Source organism: Propithecus coquereli, unplaced genomic scaffold, assembly GCF_000956105.1.
Source record: "Propithecus coquereli isolate 6110/MARCELLA unplaced genomic scaffold, Pcoq_1.0 Scaffold28, whole genome shotgun sequence".
NCBI classification, from domain to species: Eukaryota; Metazoa; Chordata; class Mammalia; order Primates; family Indriidae; genus Propithecus; species Propithecus coquereli.
In genome coordinates this window covers 9,429,595-9,444,575 of record NW_012148396.1, presented here as the reverse complement: position 1 = coordinate 9,444,575, position 14,981 = coordinate 9,429,595, and the positions used below count along the sequence as shown (strand labels likewise).

The window sequence follows — 14,981 nt, the reverse complement described above, 5'->3', positions numbered from 1 at the left end:
CTGGTCTCGAACTCCAGACCTCGAACGATCCTCCCGCCTCGGCCTCCCGAGTAGCTGGGACTACAGACATGCGCCACCATGCCCGGCTAATTCTTTCTGTATATTTTTAGTTGTCCAGCTAATTTCTTTCTATTTTTTTTAGTAGAGACGGGGTCTTGCTTTTTGCACAGGCTGGTCTCGAACTCCTGAGCTCAAACGATCCCGCCTCAGCCTCCCAGAGTGCTGGGATTACAGGCGTGAGCCACCGCGCCCGGCCAAAATATATCTTATTTCTCAATACTGATATACCCTTTTTTCTCACATTTTAATATCTCTAAAATTGGGATAATGTATGGGCTTAATTGGCAGTATTTTTTTTTGTCTTAGTGGTACATTTAAAAATAGTGCATCTTAAAATCTGAAAAAATATGGTATCAGGTTAAGATAAATTTTGTTTTATCAGTAACCACCATTTATTGAGTGCCTTCCCTGTGCCAAGTGCTATGACAGACCTTTTTCATGTGTTTTATATTCTCGCATCAACCTCACAAGATTGGTGGTAGTATCACTTTTCGTATGAGATGAAGGTTCACAAAGGTTAAGCAGCTTATTCAAGGTTACACAGCCTTCGTGTAGCTGAGCCAGCATTTAGCCATAGGCCTGGCTGACTGTACACTTGACTTGTGTGCTTCTACTGAGAGGTTTCCACTTGCAAAGCCAACTCTGGCTGATTCTTGGTTAGAAGTCAGTATACTGTTGGCCTCTCAGAGGAGTCAGAGAGTCAGTCATAGGGAAGAGAAAATATCATCTCTAGGCCCAGGGTGATAGCCTGCAACTCAGAGTACAGAGGTTTGCCAGTGTTCATTGTAGAGATGATCAGAGAGTGAGCAGGCTGGCACTACCACAGACTAGCCTGCTTCCTGTGGGGCATAGTGCAAGTACAACTGGGCCAGAGATGCTCCAGGTGCAGAGGTACACGCCTTGAGTCCCAGCTACTCAGGATGCTGAGGCAGGAGGATTGCTTGAGCCCAGGAGTTCAAGTCCAGCCTGGACAACATAGCAAGACACCATCTCTTAAAAAGAAAGGGGGGAAAATTAGGTTAATGAACATTTTTCATTTTCATAAGCCATAAGAGCAAACTTTCAAAATGGCTTTTATTATCCATTTGGTAGAGTTTACTGAATCCGGCTTAAAAGAACAATATTGTTTTAATACCGAAATGCTTACATTTAACTATGTATAACTAAAATAATTCATCCAAATACGATGTAGTCAAAAATAAGTCTCAGTTTTTCCTTGGTAGCTTCATGTTTTGGTTCTTAATTCTCTTAGTCTTTAAGCATTAACTTTTAAGTTGGAATTGGCTCTACTTGTGGAGAGTGGTGTTTTTATCATTAACTCCCTGCCAAGGAATTTCCAAGTTGTCAAGCTCCAGAAAATAGGAAACCAATAGGATGTCTCTCCAAACTGAGATTTTACTTCTGGAATATCAGTATGAATGGTCCCTAGAAACATCATGACAGTACCCTTCTATGACAAGAATCAGGCAAAGTACAAAAGCTTTAAACAGGTTAAAATAAACCTCCTTCCACCTCCCTAGAATTATAGAATTGTTGTATTTTTTCTTGATGGAACTCACCCTGTGGCACCCTCCTCAGAAAGCCCCGTGGCTTTTCTTTTTAGTGTCGTTTGAACTGGCACATACTGCAAAGTTAAACAGAAGACTGCACCATGACTCTCAGTACAGAAAATAAAATATGGCAAGTCATCTCTTGGCAATGATGTGGTTATAAATTACCTTCCTCTTTCTAGTGCACAAGAAAAACATTGTGAAGGATTGAACCTCTAAATTTAAGATTCTTCAAAACTTGTATACCAAAGGGCAGATTTTCTTTCAGACAAATCTAAGGAAAGACAAATCTACATTTCCCCAGTTCATTTTGGCTGTTCAGTTACAGTAGGATAGCCCCAGATTGAGCTTTAGAAAAGAAACATTTGATAAAACTACTCCGTTTAAAGCAGTGGAACCTAACTATAAGAATCAGTTCAAAAGGAGAATTTTTTGTTTTACTTTGTTTTGTTTTAATAAGTAGGTAATAATTTATTTGCAATTCATCCATATATTAAAAAACCACTTGTCTACACTAAATCTATTTGAATTAAAAAACTCAAACCAAAAAATGTATTCAACTTGCCAGAAGTTAAATTAAAACAGCAAATAAGAGAATATTTTTTGCCAGTTGGATTCATAGAAGTTGAAGACTGATTACCTTCAGTTTTTATAATGTAGAGAAAACTGGCACTTTTGTACATTGTCATCTGGCTCTGTCAGAACTTAAAATGCACATATTCTTTGAGGAAACTTGCATACATAAAGAAAAGCATGGTATAAAATGATAATTAAATAATTAAATCACATTGTCGGGGGGAGGGGGGAAGCAGCCTGAATATCAAGAGGGGAATGGTTGAACACATTACAGTACAGTCATGTGTCACTTAACGATGGGGATAAATTATGAGAAATGCATCATTAGAGGATATCATCATTGTGCCAACATGAGAGTGTACATACACAGACCTAGATGGTATAGCCTACTGCACACTTAGGCTAATATGGTATAGCCTATTGCTCCCAGGCTACAAACATGTACAGTATGTTGTTCTACTGAATACTGTAGGGTACTTTGTTTTGTTTTTTTAAAAAGCTCCTAATGTTTTTAAATGCAGCCCTAATATCAGAAATTATTATTGTAGTAAAAACGTCAATTGTAAATTTAACAAATATAATAATTGGATGATAGCAAATATAATAATTAGATGATAAACAAAACCTTTCAAATAACATAGATTATTCAGAGTATTGCTGTGGTCTAAAATGTAAAATCCCAATTAACCTCAAGTGCTATATAGCATAAAATTAAATTCTTATTATTAGAAAAGGAAAAAATTTCAATAAAGAATGAAGCCATGGCCAGGCGCGGTGGCTCACGCCTGTAATCCCAGCACTCTGGGAGGCCGAGGCGGGCGGATCGTTTGAGCTCAGGAGTTCGAGACCAGCCTGAGCAAGAGCGAGACCCCATCTCTACTAAAAATAGAAAGAAATTAGCCAAACAACTAAAAATAGAAAAAATTAGCCGGGCACGGTGGCACGTGCCTGTAGTCCCAGTTACTCGGGAGACTGAGGCAGAAGGATCGCTTGAGCCCAGGAGTTTGAGGTTGCTGTGAGCTAGGCTGACGCCACGGCACTCGCTCTAGCCAGGGCAACAGAGTGAGACTCTGTCTCAAAAAAAAAAAAAAAAGAATGAAGCCATGAAAAATAAATAAATAAAATAAATGCAGCCCCAAGCCAGGAATCTTTATTATGGCAGGAAGGCTAGATGACGAAGCAGGCTTCCAAGGATGTTGAGGGGTCAGGGCATGGGAATTGAGGGTTGTGCAGTTTCTCCTGAATCTCAGAATTCAGATGGACAGTTTTTAGTAATTAAAAACACATCCTCCTCTTTTCTCTTTGAAGAGCCCTAATTCTGTTGATCTTGCACTGCTGCCGGACTCTTCCTCTCAGGCTTTGCATGTTGCTCTCCCCGTGTGTCGTGTGAGAGCCAGCATGGTGCATGGCAGGCCTCCACTCTGCGTGCTGGACACGGAGCCCAGGGCGCGCAGCTGCGCCTCGGAGCCGGGGAGCTGAGAAGCAGGGAGGCAGGCTTGGAAACTAGCTCCTTTTTGTTCTGCTCATGTGTTTTTATGGGGGTTTTGTCTGACGCCTTTATTAATATTGTTTTTCTTTTTTCCCTTTCTCTGATAAAATCCTTTAACTTTTCCTCACCTTCCGTTCGACAATAGCCGTGGAGGGTAAGCACATTGTGTCTCTGTGTGTCTGTCCAACTCTCTTTATCACACCCAGCGCTCTGCATGTGACTCTGGAACAGAAAGCAGGAGGCCCAGTGGGAGGGCACTTCTGCTTGGTTCGTGGTCTCTTGTGACTGACAGATGCCAAAAACAGCATTTCTGTTTACCAAAAAATGAGACATAAACATCTTCACAACAATTGTATTATTCTTGTCCTTTCCTCACACCCAGATTTTCGAACAACAAAGAAGAGAATTAATCTGTTCCAGACTACTTGGGCAAAGGCACCTGAGGGTTCAGAAATGGGCATTTGGAGTTTTAGACTGAGCACTGGCAGCAAGTTCATGATTGAACACCTGTTATGTACTGCAGTTTAGTCTTTTTTAAAATACACATACATACACACACACTGTCCTCTCTGTGCCTAGTGTAATTCTAGCCCATTTGAATTTTTAAATACTGCTGAAGATTTGCCAAAGGCCCTCATTCAACCATTAGTTCTCAGGTTGTCTTGGGTAACATTTGTTGATGTCCCCTCTTTGCCCAGGACCTGGGTGTGCACTTTTACATCTGTGGCTTCATCTCCCCTCATCACCATTGCCCAGGTGAGGGCGCTGAGGTTTGTCAGTGTAGGCCCAGGTGCGGTCAGCGCAGAGCTGGCTGAAGCCAGGTTCTGGCAGGGAGGCTCCTAGCAACACCACCACTGCTTTGACTTCAGTCAAGCTCTGCAAGCAGGTGCTGTCTGCTAGTGTCTGTGAGCTTTTTGGAATCATAAAATGATGGCACATTTCCATTAGGTAGTTTGAGGGCAGCTAAGCTGAGCCATACAGCTTTTCTGCAGAATTCAAACTAAGTAGAAATTTTTAGTCTTAGAATGTTTGACTCTTTAGCCAAGTAAGTAACTTTCTCTAAAATTCACTAAGTCCTCAGAGAGATGTAAAATATATGGATTATTTCTCTTGTGGTGAATGATTTGGGGGTGAGGGGACATTGAATCACTTCTTTGAAAGAATCTGGAATTTTTAGTGTAGTGTGTATCATTCCATATCATTTCCTTTAACTGAGCTCAAAGTGAGAAAAAATTATTGCCTCATTTAATTGTCACTCAGGAATTATTACTGTCATCCTCAAACTGAACTGTATCCCATACAAATTTAAAAAACCCCAATTATCTTATGCAATCTACTTTGATCTCTTTTAAAGACCGAGCTCTCTAAGTTAATTGTGGTGATATCATGCCATCTACTGGAAAGTAGGAAAATGACCAGCTTCTGTATTGTCAGCTGCAGCCCCAGGAAATCAGCCCCCCTCCTACTGCCAACCTGGACAGGTCCAATGACAAGGTGTATGAGAATGTGACGGGCCTGGTGAAAGCTGTCATCGAGATGTCCAGTAAAATCCAGCCGGCACCGCCAGAGGAATATGTTCCTATGGTGAAGGTAAAACACAGTCACGTCATGTACCAGCAGAAATATTGATCCCTGTGGAAGATGTGGTACCAGTTGATAGGTGTCTCTAGGTGCCCCCCAAAGTCAGACCTGATGGTTTAGAAGGTCTACCTGAAGGAAGGCATCATACAGTGGCAATGTTAATAAGAACCAAGATCATTATGAATTGCTGTACCTGTCTTGTTTTCTCCTGTTAATAAACACTAGGAAACGAATGTCTTGAAGCAGTGCAGAGTGTTTTAATAATTATTGCTCAGAAATACAGTCTTTAGGAAAAAAAGAAGCTGCATGAGAGTACTTACAGTATGATGCCACTCACATAAAGTTGAAAAACCTGCAGAACAATCCTGTGTAAGACTTAGATACAGTTATGTTGTTAAAGTACAAAAACATATAGGAATGATAATATCAGATTCAGATACTAGACCTCTGAGGAAGAGGCAGTTAAGAAAAGGTATATTGGGGGGATTTATCTGTGTTGTTTTTCCTAAGCTGAGGGTTGGGTATGTGGGTGCTCATTGAATTTTTTTAAAAAAGAGGCTGGGTACAGTGACTCACGCTTGTAAATAACTTTCTGTAAAATTCACTAAGTCCTCAGAGAGATGTAAAGTATATGGATTATTTCTCTTGTGAATGATTTGTGGGTGAGGGGACATTGAATCACTTTTTTGAAAGAATCTGGGATTTTTAGTGTAGTGTGTATAATTCCACATCATTTCCTTTAACTGAGCTCAAAATGAGAAAAAATTATTGTCTCATTTAATTGTCACTCAGGAATTATTACTGTCATCCTCAAACTGAACTGTATCCCTTACAAATAAAAAAACCCAATTATCTTATGCAATCTACTTTGATCTCTTTTGAGAGGCCAAGGTAGGAGGATTGCTTCATGCCAGGATGAGACCAGCCTGGGCAACCCAGCAAGACCCCCATCTCTCTTATAAAAATGTTTTTAAAAATTAGACAGCTGGGCATGGTGACTCATACCTGTAATCCCAACAATCTGGGAAACCAAGGTAGGAGGATTGCTTGAGGTCAGGAGTTCAAGACCAGCCTGAGCAAGAGTGAGAGCCCATCTCTACAAAAAATAGAAAAATTAGCCAAGTGTGGTAGTGCATGCCTGTAGTCCCAGCTGCCCAGGAGGCTGAGGCAGCAGGATCCTTGAGCCCAGGACTTGAAGGCTGCAGTGAGCTATGATCACACCACTGCACTGTGGCCTGGTGACAGAGCAAGAACTGTCTTTTTTTTTTTTTTTAATTAAAAAAAAATAAAAATTACGCCAGTAAACTAACATTCCTCAGATTGTGTTCAGTGGATTGGGTCCTGGGAGACGGTAACAGTGCTCTGTGAGAAAGGATGCTAGGTTCAGAAAATGTCAGCAGTGCCTTCTGCTAAGGAGTGTATGCTGGCACTTTGGATACACAGAGGTGTCCTGCAATTCAAAGAGTGTTGTTAAACTTTGCTCTAATCCAGTACTTTTGAAACTTACTTGAACACACTTTTTTCTGTTGTAGTAAAAATACACATAAACTTTACCACCTTAACTATTTTTTAGAGATGGAAGTCTTGCTTTGTTGCACAGGCTGGTCTTGAACTCTGGGTTCAAGTGCTCCTCCCACCTCAGCCTTCTGAGTAGCAATTATAGGCATGAGCCATCTCGCCTGGCACCATCTTAACCATTTAAGTGTACATTTCAGGTGCATTAAGCACATGTACATTGTTGTGTGGTCATCATGACCATCCAACTCCAAAACTTTTTCCTTGCAAAACTAAAACTGTTACCCATTAAACATCAACTCCCCATTTCCCCTTCCCCCAGGCCCTGGCAACCCCCATTCTGCTTTCTGTTTCTATGAATTCGACTACTCCAGGTACCTCATAAGTAGAATCACACTGTATTTGTCTTTTTGCAACTGAATTATTTCACTCAGCATAGTGTCCTCAAGGTTCATGCACATTACGGCATGTGTCAGGATCTCATTCCTTTTTAAGGCTGAGTCATACTCCACTGTGCGTGTTCCACATTTTGTTTGTATGTTCATCCATCAGTAGATACTGGGCTGTTTCTACCTTTTGGTTATGAATAATGCTACTGTGAACATGGGTGTACAGATACCTCTTTGAAACCCTGCTTTCAGTTCTCTTGGGTATATACCCAGAAGTAGAATTGCTGGATCATATGGCAGTTCTATTTTTTTATTTTCTGATTAACTGCCAAACTGTTTCACACAGCCGCTGCCCCGTTTGACATTCCTACCAACAGTGCACAAGGGTTCCAGTTTCTCCATATTCTCACCAACCCTTGTTATTTTCTGGGGGTTATTTTGGGGTTTGAGTTTTGGGTTTTTGTGTTTTTTTAATAGTAGTCATCCTATTAGGTGTGAGGTGGTATCTCATTGTGGTTTTTTCAAATGCAGATATTGAGCAGCTTTTTACATGCTTTTTGGCCATGTTGTATGTCTTCTTTGGAGAAATGTCTATTCAAGTTTTTTGATTGGGTTTTTTTTATTGTCGTGTTATAGGATAGAACACTCTTTTTTAGTATACCAGTTAGCAGTCTTTATAACAGCTTCTTATTAATATAAATGCTCAACGTGGAAAAAACTGCTTGAGAGTTGTGACATTTTGTGGAAAGCACATTTAATCCATTCTGGTTCATTTTTTTAACTGTATTCCCATAGCAGTTATAACCACAGTTTTTAAGGATGAACTTGCCTAAACTCACAGCCAAGTTTCAAAAAACTCAACAGTAGACAAAAGCATTCAGAATTTTGTACACATTAAGATTTTATATGGTACTTTTATAGAAGCTACTTTTTAAACCATATTAATTTGGCCAAATGACACTCCTTTTAATGCTGATGCAAGTATAAATAACTATCATTTTCTTGCTGGTTTTATTCATATTATGTGGTTAATTTGGTGTTTTAGTCAGAATGACAATAATCAAAATTTAAAATTAGAATGTTTTTAATCATAGTTAGACCCATTACTGCTCAGAAATGTCAGAGAAGGAGTGTTTTTGCTCATAACGGAGGAAGTATAAGATTCAGAGTAGGTTCCAAAGCGAGGCTCCATCTTGCACCTGGGGCAGCGGGGTCATGAGACTTTTGAAAAGTACCTGAGAGAGAACAAATCCAGTGAACACACTTGGGGAAAGGTGCCACCATTTACCCTGAGCTGTGTTGGCAGAGTTGGCATTTTGGAGCCAGGAGGATGGTGTAATCTGTTAGGAAGCACTAGATGAGAAGAAAGAGAAAAAGTCCTTTCTACCCTCAACATCTGTTTGACTATTCTTCAGTGAGCTTCTGTTCTTTAGCCCATTCCTTAGGGTATTAGAGCAATGAGAAGTAAGATCTAAATCTTTTTTGGGGAGAAGGCCTTATAACTTACAAGATGGGGTTCAGCACTGAGAAAAAAATACAGAAGTTTTCTTTGAAACTGGTGGATAGGAAACAAAATATATAACTGAAAGGAAAAATTATCAGTGTCAGCATGAAACTCCTTTGTGTATGCTCTAATACTGGTTGTGATTCTTATCTGTTAGGAAGTCGGCTTGGCCTTGAGGACTTTATTGGCCACTGTGGATGAGACCATTCCCACCCTACCAGCCAGCACCCACCGAGAGGTAGGGCACAGTCTCTCCCTTGCTGCTCTCTCTGACAGTACTGGGTGGGGACATATCCAGGGATGGCTGTGTGCTGACAACATCTCCTCAGTCCGTGACCAGCAGAGGCTTTGACTGCCCTACAGGCAATGACCTTCCCGCTAATGCTGGCCTCAGCCAGGACTGGGCCGTTCATCTTACAGCACAGAGGTGGTGTGGAGCGGCACCCAGATCTCAGGTTCCAGATCTCGGCTCTACCACTGTCAGCCCTCTGCAGAGCCATCATAAGGGTCCTCACCTGAGACACAGGGTGGTTGTGAGCATTGGACAAGGAAAGCACTTGAGAAGTTGCTGGAGCTGCCGTGGGCCTCAGAGTGGAGGGTGCTGAGATGAATGGGGTGGGCGTCCTATCTCCTTCCTTACATTCTTTTTAAGGAATCAAAGTTCACCCAAGATACTGTCTCCCAGCAACAATCATCATTTTGCCACTTTTTGACAATTTTGCTTCATTTATATGACTGACAAATGAAAGGCATCACCTTCATTGGTTTACTGCAGTCTAAAGGCATGCACTCTGGGGTGGAGTTGGACGTGTGCAGGTGGGTGCGTCCCCATTGGGAAGTCCCAGGTCTGCAGGCTGCAGCCTCCCTCCCTTCCAACTCCAGCTGTCCACCCTTCTCCCTTCTCTCTAGAGCTGCATGGGCACTGGTTTTTTTGTTGTTGTTATTGTTCTTTTATTTTGAAATTATTTCAAAGTTACAGAAAAGTTACAAGATTAATACAGAGAACTCCTAAATTTCCTTGACTAGTTTTTAACATGTCAGTACATTTTCATTCTCTCTCTACATTGTCTGTGTAAGTAGACAAACATCACTGTTTCTGAGCCATTCTAGAATAGGCTGTCTATATCCTGCCTCTCGCCTTTTAATATTTCAGTTTATATTTTCTGATAATAAGGCCATTTTCCTACATAACCACTGGTCACCATTTTCCAGAACCTTAACACTGACGCAGTACGCTCTACCGCTCTGCAGGTCATGTGCAGCGTCAGCAGTTGTCCCCATAGTGCTTTCCTTCTCATACGAGAGCCAGCCCAGGATCACACGTCGCATGTCCTGTCTCTTCGGCCTCCTTCCATCTGGAATGGTTCTTCAGCCTTTGTCTTTCATGACATTGACATTTTTGACAAATATAGGCTCAGTTATTTTATAGAGTATTCTTAAAGTTAGGTTGAGTGATATTCTATAAAAATCAGTGTTTCCGGGCCGGGCGCGGTGGCTCACGCCTGTAATCCTAGCTCTCTGGGAGGCCGAGGCAGGCGGATTGTTTGAGCTCAGGAATTCGAAACCAGCCTGAGCAAGAGCGAGACCCCGTCTCTACTAAAAATAGAAAGAAATTAATCAGACAACTAAAAATATATATATAAAAAAAAAAACTAGCCGGGCATGGTGGCGCATGCCTGTAGTCCCAGCTACTCGGGAGGCTGAGGCAGAAGGATCGCTTGAGCCCAGGAGTTTGAGGTTGCTGTGAGCTAAGATGACGCCACGGCACTCTAGCCCAGGCAACACAGTGAGACTCTGTCTCAAAAAAAAAAAAAAAAAAAATCAGTGTTTCCTCCTGATTAGATTGATGTTTTTGTACCTCCAGCTGGGAATACTACATAAATGATGTTGAGTCATTCTCAGGATATCATATCCGGAAGCACGTGATGTCCAGGTGATGTTCCTTTTGATGAACTGGGCATTGATTACTGAAGGACAGTTGGACACAGCTACAGTTGGTGGCTTCTTTGTAAATGGCATCAGTTCACCTGCATAAAACCATTTAAATCATTTTAGAAATGCCCCTGACTAGTTGCCACAGTATAACTTTAAATTCCTAGCAAAATAGGGAATTAGCTCATCCACTTGTTTCATTGGGACTCTGGTTGGTTTTCCATCATGAGCATCAATTTTGCCCAGAAGTGGAGAGGTTCCATATACCAGAAGCAAGAAAATGGTGTCCTAACAAGTGGGTGTTTTGGCAGGACCATTTGTCAACACCTACTCTAGCTGATAAAGCCTAAAGTAATCTATCTGCCCCGATTCTTGTATACACAGATTGCTCTCCTGTATAAGTTACATATTTTTTAAGTATTATTTTTTAAAAGAAGAAGAGCCTTTCCTCAATCCTGTGTCTCCTTCCCACTGTCCCCCTCCCTCCCCCTTGCCCCACTGTGCTTCCTGAAAGAGCAGCCCTTGCCTGGCAGCCACACTCAGTTCCTGCTCCCAGCCGTTTAGGAATTTGTCTCCTGTAACTGCCTTTTGAGGTCTCCAGAGGCTTCCCAATTGCCAGGTCCTTACTCCCCTGTCCCCCTGTCCTGACTCCTCCTCAAGAGCCCTGCCTTGGATCCAGAGCCTTCCTCACTCATTCATCTCCTGCTGAGACCCCTACCTCAGCTCTTGTTTTCTGCCACCCTTGAGTGTGGTCATCTCCCAAGGTGCTACCACTTGTTTTCTTTTTCTTTTTCTTATTTTTGAGATGAAGTCTCACTCTGTTGCCCAGGCTGGAGTGCAGTCACAGCTCACTACAGCCTTGAACTCCTGTGCTCAAGTGATCCTCCCGCCTCAGCCTCCTGAGTAGCTGGGACTGCCGATATACACCACCATGCAAGGCTCTCCACTTGTTTTCTTAAATAATACTTTTTCACCTCGTTAGTCCTCCCCACTTCCATAGATTCAAGTATTTGATTCCTCCCACATCTGTGATCTCTGATCTCTACCTGTCTGTTGTTGGCAGGAGTAATCTGCTTTTCCTCGTTTCCATAGTCAGCACCACCATGCACTCACCACCCCCACCCCCATCAACTCCCTACGCACACAAATTCAAACAGCCTTGCACCTTCCATCACTTACCAGGTCTCAGACTGGTCCTTCTCACCCTCACAGCCACCTTCACCTCTGCCCTGAATTGCTGTGACAACCTTAGACAGTTTCTCTGCCTCTTAACTCTCCACTACTTCCGTTCAGCTTCTACACAGCTACCAGAGCCATCTTTCCAGAACATCTCTCCAGATTATGTCATTCCCCTTCCTAAATATCTCTTATGCCTCCCTATTGCCAAGTTCAACAGAATAACAGTCAACTTGGCGTAGCCTATGGTGCCCTTCACAGTTGAGCCAGCCTACTTTTACTGTCTAGGCCAGATTCAGACAAGTTCTCTTCTGTGAAGTTTCCTGATCCTCTGAGACAGAAGAAATTGCCCTCTGCTCTGTGTGCCTTTCCACTGTATGAGTTATTGCAGTGTAGTATAGGGGCTTCTGTGCATGCTGCTCCCCCTCCAGACTGTGAGTACAAACATGTCTAATTCCTTCTTGTGTCCACAGCACCAAGCGCCTTGTGCCTAAGGAGTGGCCAATAATTGATAAAAGAGCAAATGGATAAATCATAAATCATCATTGGTTAAATAAATAGATAAGGAGAATCATGAGACTCTGCCATACAAAGCATTATAACCCTGTAGGGCAGAGTCTCTAGCTGCTTCCACCACTGCTACCCCACTTCCAACCTCTGAGAAGTTTGGAAGAGTCTGGAGCTTACAACAAGGCAGGGCAAGTATGTCCCATGACATCCTTAAACCATTTCTCACATAGCAAAGGAAGGTCTTAACGTGGAGTCGACGTAGTAGAAAAAGCATGAAACTGGAGACTGACAAGCTGTGTGGCCTTCAGCGGGTATTCTACATCTCAGTTGTCCACTCTCCGATGTGAGAGTGTTTAAACCAGATAATCTCTGAGATTCTGTCAGATTCTGTGATTCTGTTATGAAACAAAAGTTCTACCAGTCACTGAGATTAATAAAGTCTCGCTAGGCATGGTGGTACATGCCTGTAATCCTAGCATTCTGGGAGGCTGAGGCAGGAGGATTGCTTGAGGTCAGGAGTTTGAGACCAGCCTGAGTAAGTGAGACCACATCTCTACAAAAAAATAAAAGAATTAGCCGGGTGTGGTGGCATGCGCCTGTAGTCCCAGTGTTCGGGTGGCTGAGGTGCGAGGATCACTTGAGCGTAGGAGTTCTGGGCTGTAACACATTATGCTGATCGGGGGCCCGCACTAAGTTCAGCGTCAGTATGACCTCCTGGGAGAAGGGGCCCACCAGGTTGCCTAAGAAGGGATAAAATGGCCCTGGCCGGAAATGGAGCCGGTCTGAACTCCTGTGCTGATCAGTAGTGGGATCACGCTTGTGAATAGCCACTGCACTCCAGCCTGGGCAACATAGCAAGACTCCATCTCTAAAGAAAAGAAATTCTAAACAATGATCACAAAATGGAGAGTCAGTCATGGTATCAGGAAGGGCTTTGAATGGAGGGAACCGGGACTGCTAGGTGTGTGTGTGCTTGGGAACACACAGGCACACTACACTGGCTGAGTTTCTAAAGGAAAGATTGAGTTTAAATCCTGTTGCTTCTAAGGAAGATTTATTTGAGGAGAATAAAGTAAGTTTCTTCTCATGGAAACACCCAAAGAAAGGCTCATAAAAATTCCCTGAAAAGTTCATTGGAAGCAGCTGTCCTGACCTCTGTCTTGTCCTTTCAGATTGAGATGGCACAAAAACTATTGAACTCTGACCTGGGCGAGCTCATTAACAAGATGAAGCTGGCCCAGCAGTATGTCATGACCAGCCTGCAGCAGGAGTACAAGAAGCAGATGCTGACTGCTGCTCACGCTCTGGCTGTGGACGCCAAAAACTTACTCGACGTCATTGACCAAGCAAGACTGAAAATGCTGGGGCAGGCAAGACCGCACTGAGCCCCCCGAGGAGCACGTCTTTCCCCTCCTTTCAGGATGTTCTCCAGCCTTCCACCAGCAGCGAGGAGTTAACCCTGGGTCCTCAGTCGCCAGCACTTACAGCTCCAACTTTTTCAAATGACATCTGGTTGAAAATCTTCTCCCTCATATATAAATCTAACCACATTTTGATTTGGGTTTGTTTTTTGTTTTGTTATAATCATGATATTCAGAAATGTCTGGGATCCAAAATACGGCATTTTTCTGAGAATCAAAATTGTACATAAGAAGCTTTTAAGAATCATGGAGAACATTTATGTTCACATTAGGATGTGTTCTAATGGGGACGGCTGGGGTGACATGCTGGTTCCTGAATTCGCTTAGCTGCGTGGTGGATAAGGAGGGCAGGAGTGAAGAATTCTGGGAAACCCAAGAGGCTGAGAGTTCTTTTGCCTACCATAGAATTACTATCCAGACTGGAACTTTTGTTATTAGAACACCCTTCAGTTGCAATATGCTAATTCCACTTTACAAAGAAAGAATATAAAAGCTATATTTTGAAGACTTGAGTCATTTCAGAAAAAAACTGCAACCCTTTCTGTCTTTCCTGCCTTGTACTTTCATGTGGACATGTGAAGCATTCGGTTGGGAACTAGCTGTAGAACACAACTAAAAACTCTTGTCTTTTTTCACCAGAATAATGTGCCAGTTTTTTGTAGCAATGTTATTTCTCTTGGAAGCAGAAATGCTTTGTACCAGCGCACCTCCAAACTGCATTGAGAAGAAGTTCCAGAACCATCCCTGTTCCCCATTTTTATATAATTTATAAAGAAAGATTAAAGCCATGTTGACTATTTTACAGCCACTGGAGTTAACTAACCCTTCATTGTGTCTGTCTTCCCACGAAAGACTTAAGCAAAACAGAGGGATTTGGTTTTCTTTTGACATCCAGTTACACCATCCATTCTGTTAAATAATTTTGAAAAATACACCCTCCCTTTAGTTTGTTGGGGGATATAAATTATTCTCAGGAAGAATATAATGAACTGTACAGTTACTTTGACCTATTAAAAAGGTGTTACCAGTAAATTTATTGCTGTAATATCCTTTCTTTTGGTTCTGTTTCTTCAAATTATTTAAAATTTTTCAGGTGACTTGTCATATAAAGTAACACATGGGAATGCTCCCAATAATTATCAGGAAAGCTCTCGCTAATTAATAGTTTCTTTTTTTTTTTCCTTTATCTTCTAAATAAGTCAAGGACTTTACCACAGAAGGGCAGCCCAGCATAAGTTAACCTTTTCATTCCATCTTCACTTATGAAATGCAAAGCTG

The 14,981-nt window shown here is 42.1% G+C and overlaps 1 protein-coding gene across 1 annotated transcript in view; it reads left to right on the top strand.

Annotated features, from left to right (window-relative positions):
• PTK2 (protein tyrosine kinase 2) overlaps nucleotides 1-14,735 on the top strand; it is a 235,961-nt gene extending 221,226 nt beyond the window's left edge. The window contains exons 28-31 of the mRNA XM_012648123.1: nucleotides 3,821-3,829; nucleotides 5,110-5,265; nucleotides 8,822-8,902; nucleotides 13,455-14,735. Coding sequence (XP_012503577.1) covers nucleotides 3,821-3,829; nucleotides 5,110-5,265; nucleotides 8,822-8,902; nucleotides 13,455-13,667 — 459 coding nt within the window. The 3' untranslated portion in view covers nucleotides 13,668-14,735. The remainder of the gene's footprint in view (nucleotides 1-3,820; nucleotides 3,830-5,109; nucleotides 5,266-8,821; nucleotides 8,903-13,454) is intronic.
• Nucleotides 14,736-14,981: the final 246 nt, after the last annotated feature.